This window comes from Melozone crissalis, unplaced genomic scaffold, assembly GCF_028551555.1.
Source record: "Melozone crissalis strain CALT ecotype California unplaced genomic scaffold, PUWL_Pcris_2 ptg000029l_1, whole genome shotgun sequence".
Classification (NCBI taxonomy): domain Eukaryota; kingdom Metazoa; phylum Chordata; class Aves; order Passeriformes; family Passerellidae; genus Melozone; species Melozone crissalis.
Window position 1 is genome coordinate 19,003,292 of NW_026535807.1, and position 13,388 is coordinate 19,016,679.

Genomic DNA, 13,388 nt, shown 5'->3' on the forward strand with positions numbered 1-13,388 from the left:
TGCACCCTGCAGGGCACAGCTGGAGCGCTCCAGGGAGCAAAAACTCGCCCTGAAAACAGCCAGCAAAGCGATCTGCAGGGCTTTTAGCGCAGCCCCGTGTCTGGAGGCAGGATGAGCTTTATTTGTTCTGCTCCTGAGTGTTTGTTCAGCCTGTGAAAAGCCCCGGTGAGGGACACAATCCTCACTCACAGGTACAACATTGTTTTGCTCCTCCCATATCCCAGTGGTCCTGCAGGACCATGCAGGTCTGTTCACATATTTACTAGGAACAAACATTTAAATCCCATTTTACGTGTTCTTTTTTTTTCTCTTGACTTTTTTTTACTTATTAAATAATTAAACCATATATCCCTACATTATCCAAATCATTTATCATCAATTGTGACAGTGTTCACAGGGGTTCTTGGATGAGGAAAGAGACGAGGATCTGACTCCATGTTTCAGAAGGCTGATTTATTATTTTATGATATATATTACATTAAAACTATTCTAAAAGAATAGAAGAAAAGGTTTCATCAGAAGGCTGGTGAAGAATAGAATACCAAAGAATGATAACAAAGGTCTGTGGCTCGGCTTTCCGTCCGATTCAGCTGGGCTGTGATTGGCCATTAATTACAAACATCTAAGATGGGCTAATTAAAGATCTACCTGTTGCATTCCACAGCAGCAGATAACCATTGTTTACATTTTGTTCCTGAGGCCTCTCAGGCTTCTCAGGAGGAAAAATCCTCAGGAAAGGATTTTTCATAAAAGATGTCTGCGACAATCAATACACTTTCAATTAACCTTCCTCTATATTTCCTAGTGTCAAAAACAACAACCAACCATCATCATCACTCCATAACCACCCCAAAACAAACATAGAATTAACCCCAGAACTAATCCCCCCCCAAAAAACCAAACAAAAATACAAACAATGGTCATAAATCATCAACCAATCACACACCAAATTTTACATTCTTGTAACTTATAAAAAGCAAGACACTGAAGATGTCAAGAGGCTGTCACACACACCCAAGGACAACAGACTTAGTCCTAACCTTATTGTCAGTTTTTGCTAGGTATGTACATGCAAGTATCCATGCTCCAGTGTAGACACCCTGGACACCTTAATTTCTGTACAATTTCTAGACTGGGTGATTTCAGCCTTGTGCTGTTGTGTTGAGACACAGATTCTTTCATTGTGGCTCCTGACAGCCGGGTGACATTCCTGGCTTCCTGGTGACCTCGAGGGCAGAGCCTGTCACTGGGTGCTGCCTCATCATCATCAGCAGGGACATGCAGACACTGCTGAGAGTGTCTGCACAATTATTGATACAGAAATTGATAGATAAAGGAAACGAGGTGTGACTCATGCAACGCTTGTCCTTCAGACAGCAAGTTCTGGCTGCAGCTTATCAGGGACGGGAGCAGATAATAGGTGAAGAAACAGGAGTGTGAGTGAGTTAATTGAGGGGCTGGCCGTGGGTTCTGTCCAAGGCTGCAGGCTGATAAGGAAATGTGAGTGGCCTGTAGCTCCTCGTGTTTTGTCTGCTTCTCCCTGCAGGGAACGTCTCATAGTAAATGTGTCTGCACAAAGAGAAAATCCAGATATACTAGCAGAGATAAACCTGCTTTCATTCAAGTGAGACTTGGTTTGACCAATTTAGGAGGAATTTTGAATCAGAGTGACATCTTTGATGCTGGGTCACTTTCATTTTGTTGCCTGGAATATTTTAATTCGGGTATTTCAATGGCAGAGCTCTGAGAATGAACCTGAAGTTGCCAGAGCATCTCTGTGCTTTGTGACAGGAACACATCAGGCCCCTCCGAGGTTTGGCTTCAACACTTTTTATGCAAATCAACATCAAAAAAGCCCTGAGCTGGTGTATCAAGCACACTTCTGCAGGCAATAACTGTGAGAACACAAGCTGAGTGTTCCCATGTTTTGTGCAATAATTCCTGTCTGGCCTTGTAATCGCTATTGCCTGCCCTTTGGCTCACCATAAAAAAGCAGGAATGAGATAAAATACCTCCTAAAAGGATGTATTATTGCAGCTTTTCATCCCTGGTCTCTGCTGGGAATCAGAATTCTCTGCTGAGTGTCTGGAGCCAAATTGTCTCACTCCTCTTTGGTGACAGTGGCACCTCCCAGGTGCTTCAAACAGGAGCAGGTGAAGGTGTGACCATGGGTTTGTCAAGCAGGGCTCAAGGTGTAGAAAGAGACCTAAATAGTGAAAATGCTTTGTATTTCATTCAAGTGCTTTTATTTTATAGCTGCACAAGCCCGTCGTGCCGAGCTGGCTCTGAGCTGCGGGATCAGCCTCAACTGGTGGGACAGCGGTGCCTTGTCCCGGGTGCCACCGAGCCACGGGCTGTGTCCCGGAGCCAAACGAGCAGAACATTGTCCCAATCTGTCTCTAACTAATCATCTCCGTGTGTGCCTCCTGCCTCTGCTCACGGAGCTCATCTCTCACTCCAAAAGCTTCTCTCACTTTGGTCACACTAAAGCCTCCAATGTGATTTGTCCCCGGGAGGGACATCAGCACATCCCGGGAGGGACAGCCCCGCAGCCCGTCTGGGCAGCCCGGCAGCGGAGCCGGGAGCACATTCCCGGTCCTTCCGTGCCGGGAGCATCCCTGGCTCGGGGCCGGCAGCCGGGGCCGGACACCGCGTCCCCACCTCTGCCGGGGCGGGACACGCGAGCGGGACCGGGCCCGTCCCGCGGGGATGGAGCGGGACCGAAACCTCCATCCTGGACCGGGGATGGAGCGGGACCGAAACCTCCCCTGGACCGGGGATGGAGCGGGACCGGGGTGAACCAGGACCGGAACCCCCCGGCAGGGACCGGATCTCCCTCTGGGCTAGGACGAAGTGGGACCGAACCCCCAGGCGAGAATGGAGCGGGACCGGGGATGGAGCGGGGCGGGGGGGGTTAGATCGGGACCGGGAATAGTGCGGGACCGATGGGCGGGGATGAGGTGGGGCAGGGATGGAGAGGGACCGAGGATGGAGCGAGACCAGGACCGGAAGCGGGACCGGGAGCGGGACCGGGGCGGGGGTTAGATCGGGACCGGGAATGGAACGCAAAATGGGGACGGAGGGGGACGGGGGATAGACCGTGACTAGGGATGGAGCGGAACCGATGGGCAGGGATGGAGCGGTACCGGGAATGGAGGGGGGCGGTACCGGGGGCGGAGCCGGGGGCGGAGCCGTTCCCGCGCGGGCTCAGTGCGCAGGCGCGGTGGCGGCGCGGCGGTGACGGTGACAGTGACGGTGCGTGGCGCGCGCGGGCGGCGGGAACGGCCCGGCTCGATCTGCCCGAACCCACCGGGACCGGACACTGCCCCCCAAACCCACCGGGACACCCCGGGACCGGACACTGCCCTTCAAACCCACCGGGACACCCCGGGACCGGACACTGCCCTTCAAACCCACCGGGACACCCCGGGATCGGACATTGCCCCTCAAACCCACCGGGACACCCCGGGACCGGACACTGCCCCTCAAATCCACCGGCACGACCCGGGACCAGACACTGCCCCTCAAACCCACCGGGACACCCCGGGCCGAGTGCGGGTCTTGCATCAGGGTCTGGCTGTCCCGGCGGGGATCAGCTGTCCCGTCAGCCTTGAGGGGATCCATGGCAGCCCTGAGGGATCCCAGCGGAGCCCTGAGGGGATCCCGGGGCAGCCCTGAGAGATCCGAGACAGCCATGAGGGGATGCGGGTCAGCCTTGAGGGTATCCCAGGTCAGCCCTGAGGGGATCCCGGGTCAGCCCTGAGGGGATCCCGGGACAGCCCTGAGGGGATCCGGGGCAGCCCTGAGGGATCCCGGCGAAGCCCTGAGGGATCCCGGGTCAGCCCTGAGGGGATCCCGGGGCAGCCCTAAGGGGATCCGGGGCAGCCATGAGGGCATCCGGGGCAGCCCTGAGGGGATGTATTTTACTCCTTTATTTCTGGAGTTTCCTTCATAAGCTCTGGGCTGAGGAGCAGCCCTGTCCGCTGTGCTGGGGATGCCCCAGAGGCAGATCCGAGATCTCCAGCACATCCCTGCCTGTTTGTTTGGTGACAGAATTGCAGAATGAAACCTGTGTCACCCTGCAGCATCCACTGAGAATGTGCTGCTGTAGGAGTATTTTGTATTTGCTGAAATACAAAAAAATGGGCGAACCTTAATTCCCAGGTGTTAAATCTTTTCTTTCCACTCCTTAGGAGGATAAAATAAGACATGGCAGAAGCAGTTTTTCACCCCCCAAAAAGGAAAAGAAGAGTTTTCGAGTCCTACAAGGCTCCCTTTCCTGTAGAAGTGGGGGGGAAGGATTTCAGACTCTGCCAGGCTGAGATCATCAACAACAACGTGATTGTGAGGAACCCCGAGGATATTGAACAGCTCTACAACAAGGTGCTGCACCCTGTTTGCACAATATTTGTAGTGTTTTTAATGCAGGTAAAACACAACACTGGTTCAAATCTGCTGCCTTTATCTTATCTGCTCCTTCAGCCTCCTGTGATTCTCCATATTTCCTTTCTCTCCTGAAATCACTGCAAAAAAAATATATTGTGCGTCAAATGTGAAAAGTTTCTTATCCAAGGAAATAAATGTTGGAATGAATTGACATTGTGAGCTAAGAAACAGCTGCAAAGCCTTCATGTTTATGTCTCCTTTCAACATTTCATGCAACTTTTCAAAGCATTTTCTTGTTTTTAAAGATGAGGAGGTTGCAATATTAATGTTTTATAAGTGCTTGTATAATTCTTTTAACTTCAGAGTGATTTATTCCTGTGTGAAACAAGCTGTGTTCAGTTTTTTGTGTCTGAGTACCATTCTAATGCAGTGCTATCTCCTTGGTTTCAGGTGTTGTTTTCAAACATTTCCTGGGAGGTTTTAGATATTTAGAGTTCAGGGAGAAGACCCAACACTCTCCAGGCTAAATGGGATTTAAACACTTGTTTAAATCAGGTTTAATACTGAACCAGCAGCTAAACAAGCTTTAGGCAGGGCTGACATGCTGCAGGAGTTGAGCTGTTTGTTCCAGCTGATGCCACTATTGCACAATTTATAAGTGGGAAGAAGTTGATGTGTGTTCCATGAGGTGATTTGGGGTTTTCTGTCCCTTGCAGGGCTATTTTGGCAAAGGGATCCTCTCCAGGAGCCGCCCCGTGTTCAGCATTTCAGATCCTCAGCTGGTGGCCAAGTGGAGAGGTAAGAGGGGGCTGTTTGTAGCCCAGCACTGCTCTGGGAGCTCTTCTCACCTATTGAAGGCATATTTTTATGAATTACATGCAGAATAATTTGCTGGATTGGATCAGGTGAAGGATGTCTGTCTCTCCCCTCACTCGTGCCTAGGAAAAATCCAAGAGTTGGAATCCATGTGGATAATTCCTTAGTGCATTCACCCAAACCTTCACTGAGCTGTTGCTTGGGAAGATTGAAGTAAAGGGATCATCCTGGGGCTTTTTTCCCCCCTATTTTCCTTGGGTATAATCTGCAGCTTTTGGTGTCCCTGAAATGATGAGGGAAGGATTGGTGAAGGTTTCAGTCACACCCAGCCTGCTCTCAGCTGTTTATGTAAAACTCATTTTGTACTCACCTCTGCCATGACACTGAAGTCCCAGAGGCCATCACTGGATTTTATCCTGTCCCTCCATAACTGTCTGGAGAAAAAAGTGTATTTAATTCTCCTCTGTGCAGGCTGTGACGTTTGTGCCTTTCTGTCACTATAGTACACAAAAAACACAAGCTCACACTGCTGCTCTCAAGGTGAAGGAAAAGGGAAGTTTATTTTCTGATTCCAACATTTATAGATTTCCAAGAGTGACAGCGTATTGGAGGGTGACAGTGCCACCTCTCCAATGACACTGGTCAAACCAACAGCCCATCAACTTTCTCCTCCTCCGTAAAAGAATGCAAAGCAATGAGTTATTTACAGAAAGTGTGTGAGAAAGTTCACTACAAGAATGTCAACATCAGAAAGCTAAAAAATCTTTAAAAAACCAAAACAACACTTTCCTGGTTCTGCTGTGTCCCTGCTTGAAAAGTGGCACCAAAATGGCTTTGAGGGCTGAAAATGGGGACAATTCCCAAGTGCAGATCACCCAGTGACCAAAATCGCACAAAACCATTTTTCTGTTGATGAAACAATGTATGGTTTTTCTTTACACAGGTGTTAACACAAACATGCCCATAATTACATCCCAAAAGTAAGTGAATTTGCTTTTTTTGGTGTTTTTAGGAAACAGATTGTTGTGGTTTATATTTCTCACACTGGGTTTCAGGTTCTTGGCTGTATAAATAATGAGGTTGACTTGCTTCCATTTCTTTTCTGATTATTTCATTTATAAATCACTTTAGAAGTATAAATAGGGCAGGGGATGATCCTCAGGGTGGTTTTTCATGCAGGCTTGTAGGTGCTGATTGCTGAACAGCAGCCAAAGCTCAGTGCCTGCACAGAATGGGTAATTAATTAATAACAATTACAATTAATTAATAACAATTACAAGCATAATAGACATTCTCCAGGTGAGGAGCAGGAAAAGAAGTTTCTGGGGCAGGCTATTTAAAATATCTCTTCTATATCGGGTTTTTATCTTGAACTTTTACAGTACTTTGATATTTTACCTTTTTTAAGTCTCAGTTAACATTGGTAGTTTGTACACTTAGCAGAACTTAGTGTTGGACCACATATTTATTTTTGTTCTGCTTAAATAGTGTATAAAATATTAAGCATGTGCAGGTGAGTTACTCAGTTGGTTTTAATCTTATGATAACTAAAAAACTTCACTTAAATTTGAAAATTTTGCTCTCAATTTTAGGTAAGAAAAACAGTAACCATATTATTACTAATGCTGCTACAGCTACTGCTGCTTGCAGAGGCTGAGCATCAATAAAGGTGTGATTTGATTGGTGCACAAAATGTTCTGCAAGTGCCAATTAAATGGTAATTAAATGATAAGACAGAGAGGAATGTCCTTTATATAACAAAGAGCAGAGCCCTGAATCATCCAGCTTTATCAGGAGCCTGCACTTGTGTTTGTGTTGACACATGGAATTTGCATTTAATGTCCTTGTTACCTGGGCTGAAATTACTGCCTGAGGATTTTGTTCAGGGAAATCAAAAATGCTGTACAAGATTTTCACCTTCACAGAGTGAAGAGTCATGTTTCGACTGACTTCATGTTATTTTAATAACATTGAATGTTATTAATAATTAATTAATGTTATTTTCCAAGAGAAGGAACTGAAAAGGTGCTAAAAACTCTGTCATGATTGAAAACTATTAGAAGTAGTAGCTGAAAGTTGTAAATATGTCAGTGGTGGAATTTTTGTAATTTCTGAGGGATATAACTGAGGGGTTTGGTTCCAAAGGGTGGTTCCTGCTGGAGAGTTTTCCACTGCTGTTCCTGCTGTGCCATTGCAGTTTCCAGGGCAGTTACAGCAGAGTTTGCAGCTCCTGCTCTCAGTCCTTGGCTGTGTAAAAGCTGAAGTGGGAGGGTTCTTGGTCCATGTTTCAATCCTGCAATTCCAATTCCAAATTTGTGGGGAATTCAGCCCCTGGGAGAAGGGATTTTCTCCCTGGTGAAGCTGCTGCTCCTTGAACCTGCCCAGCACTTGGCAGGGCTCAGCAATGCTGTTTGCTGCCAGGGAAATGAAAAGGCCAAGCAAAGTCACAGCAGGCAGCAGAATCCTAGTGTTCATGAGGCTCCCTAAAACACTGGAGCCCCACAGCATGGATCCCATGTGTGCCCACAGCTGCTGGGGATGTTTGTGCACTGTGCTGAGCCTTCTGGGGTTTGCAGTGTTGATTAAAGGCTCCATCCCTGCAATTCCTCACTTCTGTGTTCAAACTGAGGGGTTTAGTTCCAAAGGGTGATTCCTACTGGAGGATGGTGTTTCTGCTGTGCCATTGCAGTTTCCAGGGCAGTTACAGCAGAGTTTGCAGCTCCTGCCCTCAGTCCTTGTGTAAAAGCTGAAGTGGGAGGGCTCTTGTTCCATGTTTCAATCCTGCAGTTCTAATTCTAAATTTGTGGGGAACTCAGGTTTAAGGCTTTCATGGGAGAAGGGATTTTCTCCCTGATGAAGCTGCTGCTCCTTGAACCTGCCCAGCGCTTGGTGCTCATGAGGCTCCCTAAAACACTGGAGCCCCATTTGTGCCCACAGCTGCTGGAGGTGTTTGTGCACTGTGCTGAACCTTCTGGGGTTTGCAGTGTTGATTAAAGGCTCCATCCCTGCAATTCCTCACTTCTGTGTTCAAACTGAGGGGTTTAGTTCCAAAGGGTGATTCCTTCTGGAGGATGGTGTTTCTGCTGTGCCATTGCTGTTTCCAGGGCAGTTACAGCAGAGTTTGCAGCTCCTGCCCTCAGTCCTTGGCTGTGTAAAAGCTGAAGTGTTCATGAGGCTCCCTAAAACACTGGAGCCCCACTGCACTGATCCCATGTGTGCCCAGAGCTGCTGGGGGTGTTTGTGCACTGTGCAGCACCTCTGGGGTTTGCAGTGTTAATAAAGGCTCAATCCTGCAGTTCCCCATTTCTGTGTCCCCAGGTACCAGCGGCGTGTGCGGTGGGCTCAGAGTGTGCTGCAGGAGCAGGGCCTGGACAGCTGCTCCATCAGCAGGATCCTGGAGAGTTACACCCAGCCCCTGGGGCTGCCCTTCTGCACAGGGGATGGGGATGGACAGGCTGGGCACAGCTGCACCACAGGGAGCCCAGGAAATGCAGAACTGGGCAGGAAATCTGCTGGCAGGGAGGGAGCCCAAAGCCCTGAGGGACAGGACCAGCACTCCCAGGAGGGAGGAGATGCAGCCCTGGATCCTGGGAGAGCCTCCAGGGACCAGGAACAGGAGCACCCCAGGGAAATGGCTGAGGATGCACACCCTGCTGTGCCCTGGGGCTGTGAGGGGAAGCAGAGCCCTGAGCAGAGGGCTTGGGAGGAGATGGACTCAAGGGAATGTGCTCCAGAATATGTGCTGGTGCAAGAGGAGGAAGAAGGCAGCTCCTGTCCTGAAGATGACTCTACTCATGCACAAGAGAATGTAAGAAAAAAGATCTAATCTTTCAGATAAAGCTACTTTCAGAATTCAATATTTTTTCCAGTTCAACATATTAATACTAGCCAATTTTTCTTGTAGCTTGTCAAGAAGGAAGTATTAGTATGCAGAAAAAACCCATTTAGGATTTTTGAGTACTTACAACTCAGCTTGGAAGAGGTATGTGTCAAACACAGTGCAAGTTAGTTTGCTTTTCATCTGAAAAAGTAAACCTTAATCTATGTCACACTGCCATTTAAAATATGTTTCTAAAATACAGAGTCCTGTGTCTCCTAAGGACCTGGATTGTCTTAGTCATTAAACTTGGCTTTACTATGCTGTGCTAATTACATGAGGTGGTTAAAAAATAGAGTCCAATCCTGTTTGCTTTAGGTGAGTAATGCCACTGACACAGAGACCTGTGACAGGACTGGAATACAACATTTGTATGAATCCTCTTTCAATTCTGCTGCTTCTCATTATATTTATGTGTCAGTTTTAATGACATTGTAGGAAATTAATGATTGAAGCCTTTGTTCTTGCAAGACTTTGTGTATAAACTACAGGAGGAATGTAGCTGTCACTTAAACTGCCTCTGTTTGTTTTTTCAGGCTTTTTTCTTGGTCTATGCTCTGGGATGTTTAAGTATTTATTATGGTGAGGTAAGAGATTGGATTCATTTGGGATTACTGGGGATGCTTTTCTCTGGATATGGTTTGGTCTGAATCTTCCCCTGTGTGGCAGTGATTTGTGCTGGTAATTCTGGAGAAGGAAATACCAAACACAGGGATTGGGAAGGTTTTCTTACAACTAATGGTATTTCTGTTTAGGAAATACAGCTCTGAAAGCTTTAAGTTTACCAAGACAGATATAATGAAGCTGTCTGTCTGCAGAGAAAGGATTTTTGCTGTAACTTAGGCAGGAAATACAGGAGAAATAATATGGTAAATAATCACACCTGACATGGCAAAATTGCTTGGAGTTTTAGATATTCATTCTATCAAGCTATTATTAATGTAATGCCATCATAATTCAAACTTGTGCTTTTAGTTGAAGATTTATCAGCCTTTCCTTTAACAGGAGTGTTATGGGACTGATTGTGAACTGCCTAAAAGAGCCACTAAGTGGAGCAGCAAGGCCTGCCTTGAATGCAGGGGTTCTGTTTCACTGCCTGCAGTTCCTGCTCTGTGGCTGTGTCATTTGGTATTTGGTGCTGTGGAATTTGGTGTTTGTCATGCATTTGTGCAGCAGGGCATGGCTGGTTTCTCTCAGTGCAGTGACCTTGCTGTGTGCTTTGCAGGAGCCCCTGAGCATCGTGAAGCTGTGGGAAGTGTTCAGTGAGGTGAAGCCTGATTTCAAAACCACCTACATGGCCTACCACTACTTCAGGGGCAAGGGCTGGGTGCCCAAGGTGGGGCTGAAGTATGGCACGGACCTCTGTGAGTACCTCCCCAAAAATGGGGCCATTTCCTGGCCACCCCTCCTCCAGGGGCAGAACTCCAGAGGGGGGTTCAGTGAGGAGCTGCCGGACTGGATGGAGCAGCCTTTGCTGCTTGCATTGGCAGGAGGACATTTGGGTTAGCAGTGAAGTTGGGATGTGAGTGGAAAGGAACATCCCATGTCCAGGAGGTGAAGAGAGTTTGGAAGGCCTGGTTTGCTTCATGAGGGTCATAATTCCTACAGGATTGCACTGAAATTCCCTTCCCAACTTTCTCTGTCCTCTCCTAAACACATCTGCTGCAGTGTTAACAGAACAGGTTTGAGTCCAGATCCCAATCCACACTGAAGTTCATGCACCTCATTCACCCAGTTCAGAGCAGCTGAACTTCTGCTGAACTCACTGCCAGGATTGTTTCTTTGTGTGGGGTTTGGGGGAGCTAGAAATGGACTTGGCTTTTTTCTGTTATTGGTTGGGGGTTTAATATTCCCGAAGTAATTAGTGGTGTCCTTGCTGAGGAGCCCAAGAGCTCCACTTGGCTCATGTCAACACAAGCAGTGCAGCAATTCCAGAACATGCACTGAAGTCAGGTGTTTATGGATGTGTGCAGCCCAGCAGGTGTTTTAGTGCTGCTGAAGTGGTGACACAGCTTGGGGGGTGCTCAGCAAGTCCTTTAGGTCAGGGTGTAGCTCTGGCTGAATTCATCATCCCTGCCAAAAAATCCCATCCTAAACTTTCCTACAATTGCCAATTCCTCTGGTTCTGCCTTGCCTTTGACCTGCCTGCCCTGAGTCACTCTGCTGCTCTTCCTCTCTCCACTTGCTGGGACAACCTAACTCTGAGCAGAATTCACAAGAGTTGAGGTTTTTTTCTCATGTAATTAAAATTTACAGAACATTTGACAATTTTGATGGGCCCTGGTGTTAAACCCATTTTAACTCTGATGTGACTGAGGTGTTTCTCTTTCGTTTCAGTGCTGTATCGGAAAGGGCCCCCGTTCTACCATGCCAGGTTTGACACTCCTGTTTCTGCCTCATTTCCTTCAGTTAAATTGCACTCACACCAGTTTAGCATCTTCACTGGTTCAGCACATACTCATCACTCACAACATACTGTGTTCACACCGGGAATGTGAAAATCCTTTCAGCAGAGGAGCTAAATGACACCATTTCTTTGAATATAAATAACAGGCATTCAAAATCACAAGCTGCAGTTGTGATTTAGTTATGATTTAGTACTCATGTGATGATGGACTCTGAAAAATAATTGGATTTTGTAATAGTGACTTAGAAAAATACATGGTCTGGGTAATTTGGGAGAACTTTTAAGGGATGATAATTGTCTTTATTTGTTGGCTAGTCAGGTTGAACTCCTAGGTAATAAATTGGTTACAAATGTCAGCTTGGCATTAACAAAGAGAATGCTACAAACATCAGAAGGGTGGGAGGGAATGCACCACTGGGCACATGCACAACTTCAGTATTTCTCCTCTTTTCCTTATAGAAAGACTCAATATCACAGCTTGCAAACTGGCAGATTGTTTAAAGCCAGTTTTTGGCCCCTAGTTCTTGAGTTGTCCTCAGAAAATGCCAATTTCCTTTCTGTGACCTGTCCTGCCTGCTGTGTTTTCAGAAAATGCCAGTTTCCTTTCTGACTTGTCCTGCCTGCTGTGTTTTCCAGTTACTCTGTCATTGCTGAGCTGGTGGATGATAATTTTGAAGGTTCCCTTCGCAGACCCCTCAGCTGGATGTCGCTGTCTGGCCTGAACAGAACAAATGCAAATGCTTCCAAGGTACAAGCTCTGGGGTAAAACCAGCCTTGGGATGGTAAAGTTTGGCTCCAAAGGGCAGGGATTTAACTGAGGCTGGGAAGAGAATCCTACTGCTGAACAATATGTTGAGCTGCCAGTGGGAGAGAAGTTTCCAGGTGAATCCTGGAAGAATTGTTGTTAAATAATAATTATGAAAGTTAGCCATTTGTAGGAATGTTAGAAGTTGTGTGAGGAACAGCAAGACCTGAGGGACCCTTGTTTCCCGACTGCCACTTGTGTTTTTAAAGCCCTTTCCATGTCCCAGGATTTTCCTTTTGAGACTGGGATTTCCCTGACACTGTCAGTGTGAGCTCCATGGTGCCTCCATATCCACTGAAATTCTGTGTTTGCTCCTGCCCACAGGAGCTCATGCTGTGCTACTTGATCAGACCTTCTGACATGACTGCAGAGGAGATGGCAACCCCAGAGTGCATGAAGAGGATCAAGGTTCAGGTGGGTGCTTCCTGCCCTTCCACAGCTCCCTGGGAGAACTGTGTCTCCTTCTTTGCCTTGAGTTGGGTTTTGCACATAAAATCAAAATCCTTCATGCCCCAAGTCATGCAAAGTGCTTTGCAGGATCTCTGTAAGCTGAACATCTCCTGTGTGAATGGGAATGTTGCTCACAGTGCATGCAAACATTTAGGGAATCCTAAAACCCTGTGGAGATGGCAGGGCTGAGCTAAGGTCAGAAATAAAAGGGGAAAGTGTGAGAGTTCAGCTCTCTTCAGGAGCAAACAGAGTCATCTACTGAAACACCTCAGTGGCCACATAACGCACATAATCAGTTTTACAGACCTGTCCCCATCCCTCACTGATTTCCTGCAGCTTTTGGGGTTTTCCTTCCTAATTGCTGGGTTTGTTTCAGGAGCTGATCGTGTCCCGTTGGGTCTCCTCCCGTGAGCGCAGCGAGCCCGATGAATTTTAACTGACTGCACAAGAAAACCTTTTTAAAATCCACTTCTTGGTGGTTTTCACCTGATCTCATGATGAACTGCTGCCTCAGAACATTTTCCACCAACATAAAATGGTGTGTATAAATGCTGTTTAAAATGAGGTGTATCATGTTTACTGGAGAGAATGTTTTACTGAAAAATGCACATGAACAGATGAAAAGCTGTGTCCCAACTCAAAATATA

At 47.1% G+C, this 13,388-nt stretch overlaps 1 protein-coding gene across 1 annotated transcript; it reads left to right on the forward strand.

The window, feature by feature from the left end:
* The first annotated feature begins 3,190 nt into the window (after positions 1-3,190).
* On the forward strand, positions 3,191-13,323 carry TSEN2 (tRNA splicing endonuclease subunit 2). The gene is made up of 12 exons (XM_054280984.1): positions 3,191-3,255; positions 4,194-4,383; positions 5,103-5,184; positions 6,146-6,182; positions 8,521-9,010; positions 9,107-9,184; positions 9,616-9,666; positions 10,305-10,443; positions 11,417-11,453; positions 12,123-12,234; positions 12,616-12,705; positions 13,118-13,323. The coding sequence occupies exons 2-12, from the start codon at positions 4,210-4,212 to the stop codon at positions 13,175-13,177; spliced, it is 1,350 nt and encodes a 449-aa protein (XP_054136959.1). The 5' UTR covers positions 3,191-3,255; positions 4,194-4,209; the 3' UTR covers positions 13,178-13,323.
* Positions 13,324-13,388: the final 65 nt, after the last annotated feature.

Bases quoted from the DNA above. Each gene is read 5' to 3' on its own strand.
- TSEN2 (XM_054280984.1), top strand. From the start codon at position 4,210: ATGGCAGAAGCAGTTTTTCACCCCCCAAAAAGGAAAAGAAGAGTTTTC. The intron at 9,011-9,106 runs GTAAGAAAAAAG...TTTTTCTTGTAG, and splicing joins CTACTCATGCACAAGAGAAT to CTTGTCAAGAAGGAAGTATT. The intron at 9,667-10,304 runs GTAAGAGATTGG...TGTGCTTTGCAG, and splicing joins TAAGTATTTATTATGGTGAG to GAGCCCCTGAGCATCGTGAA.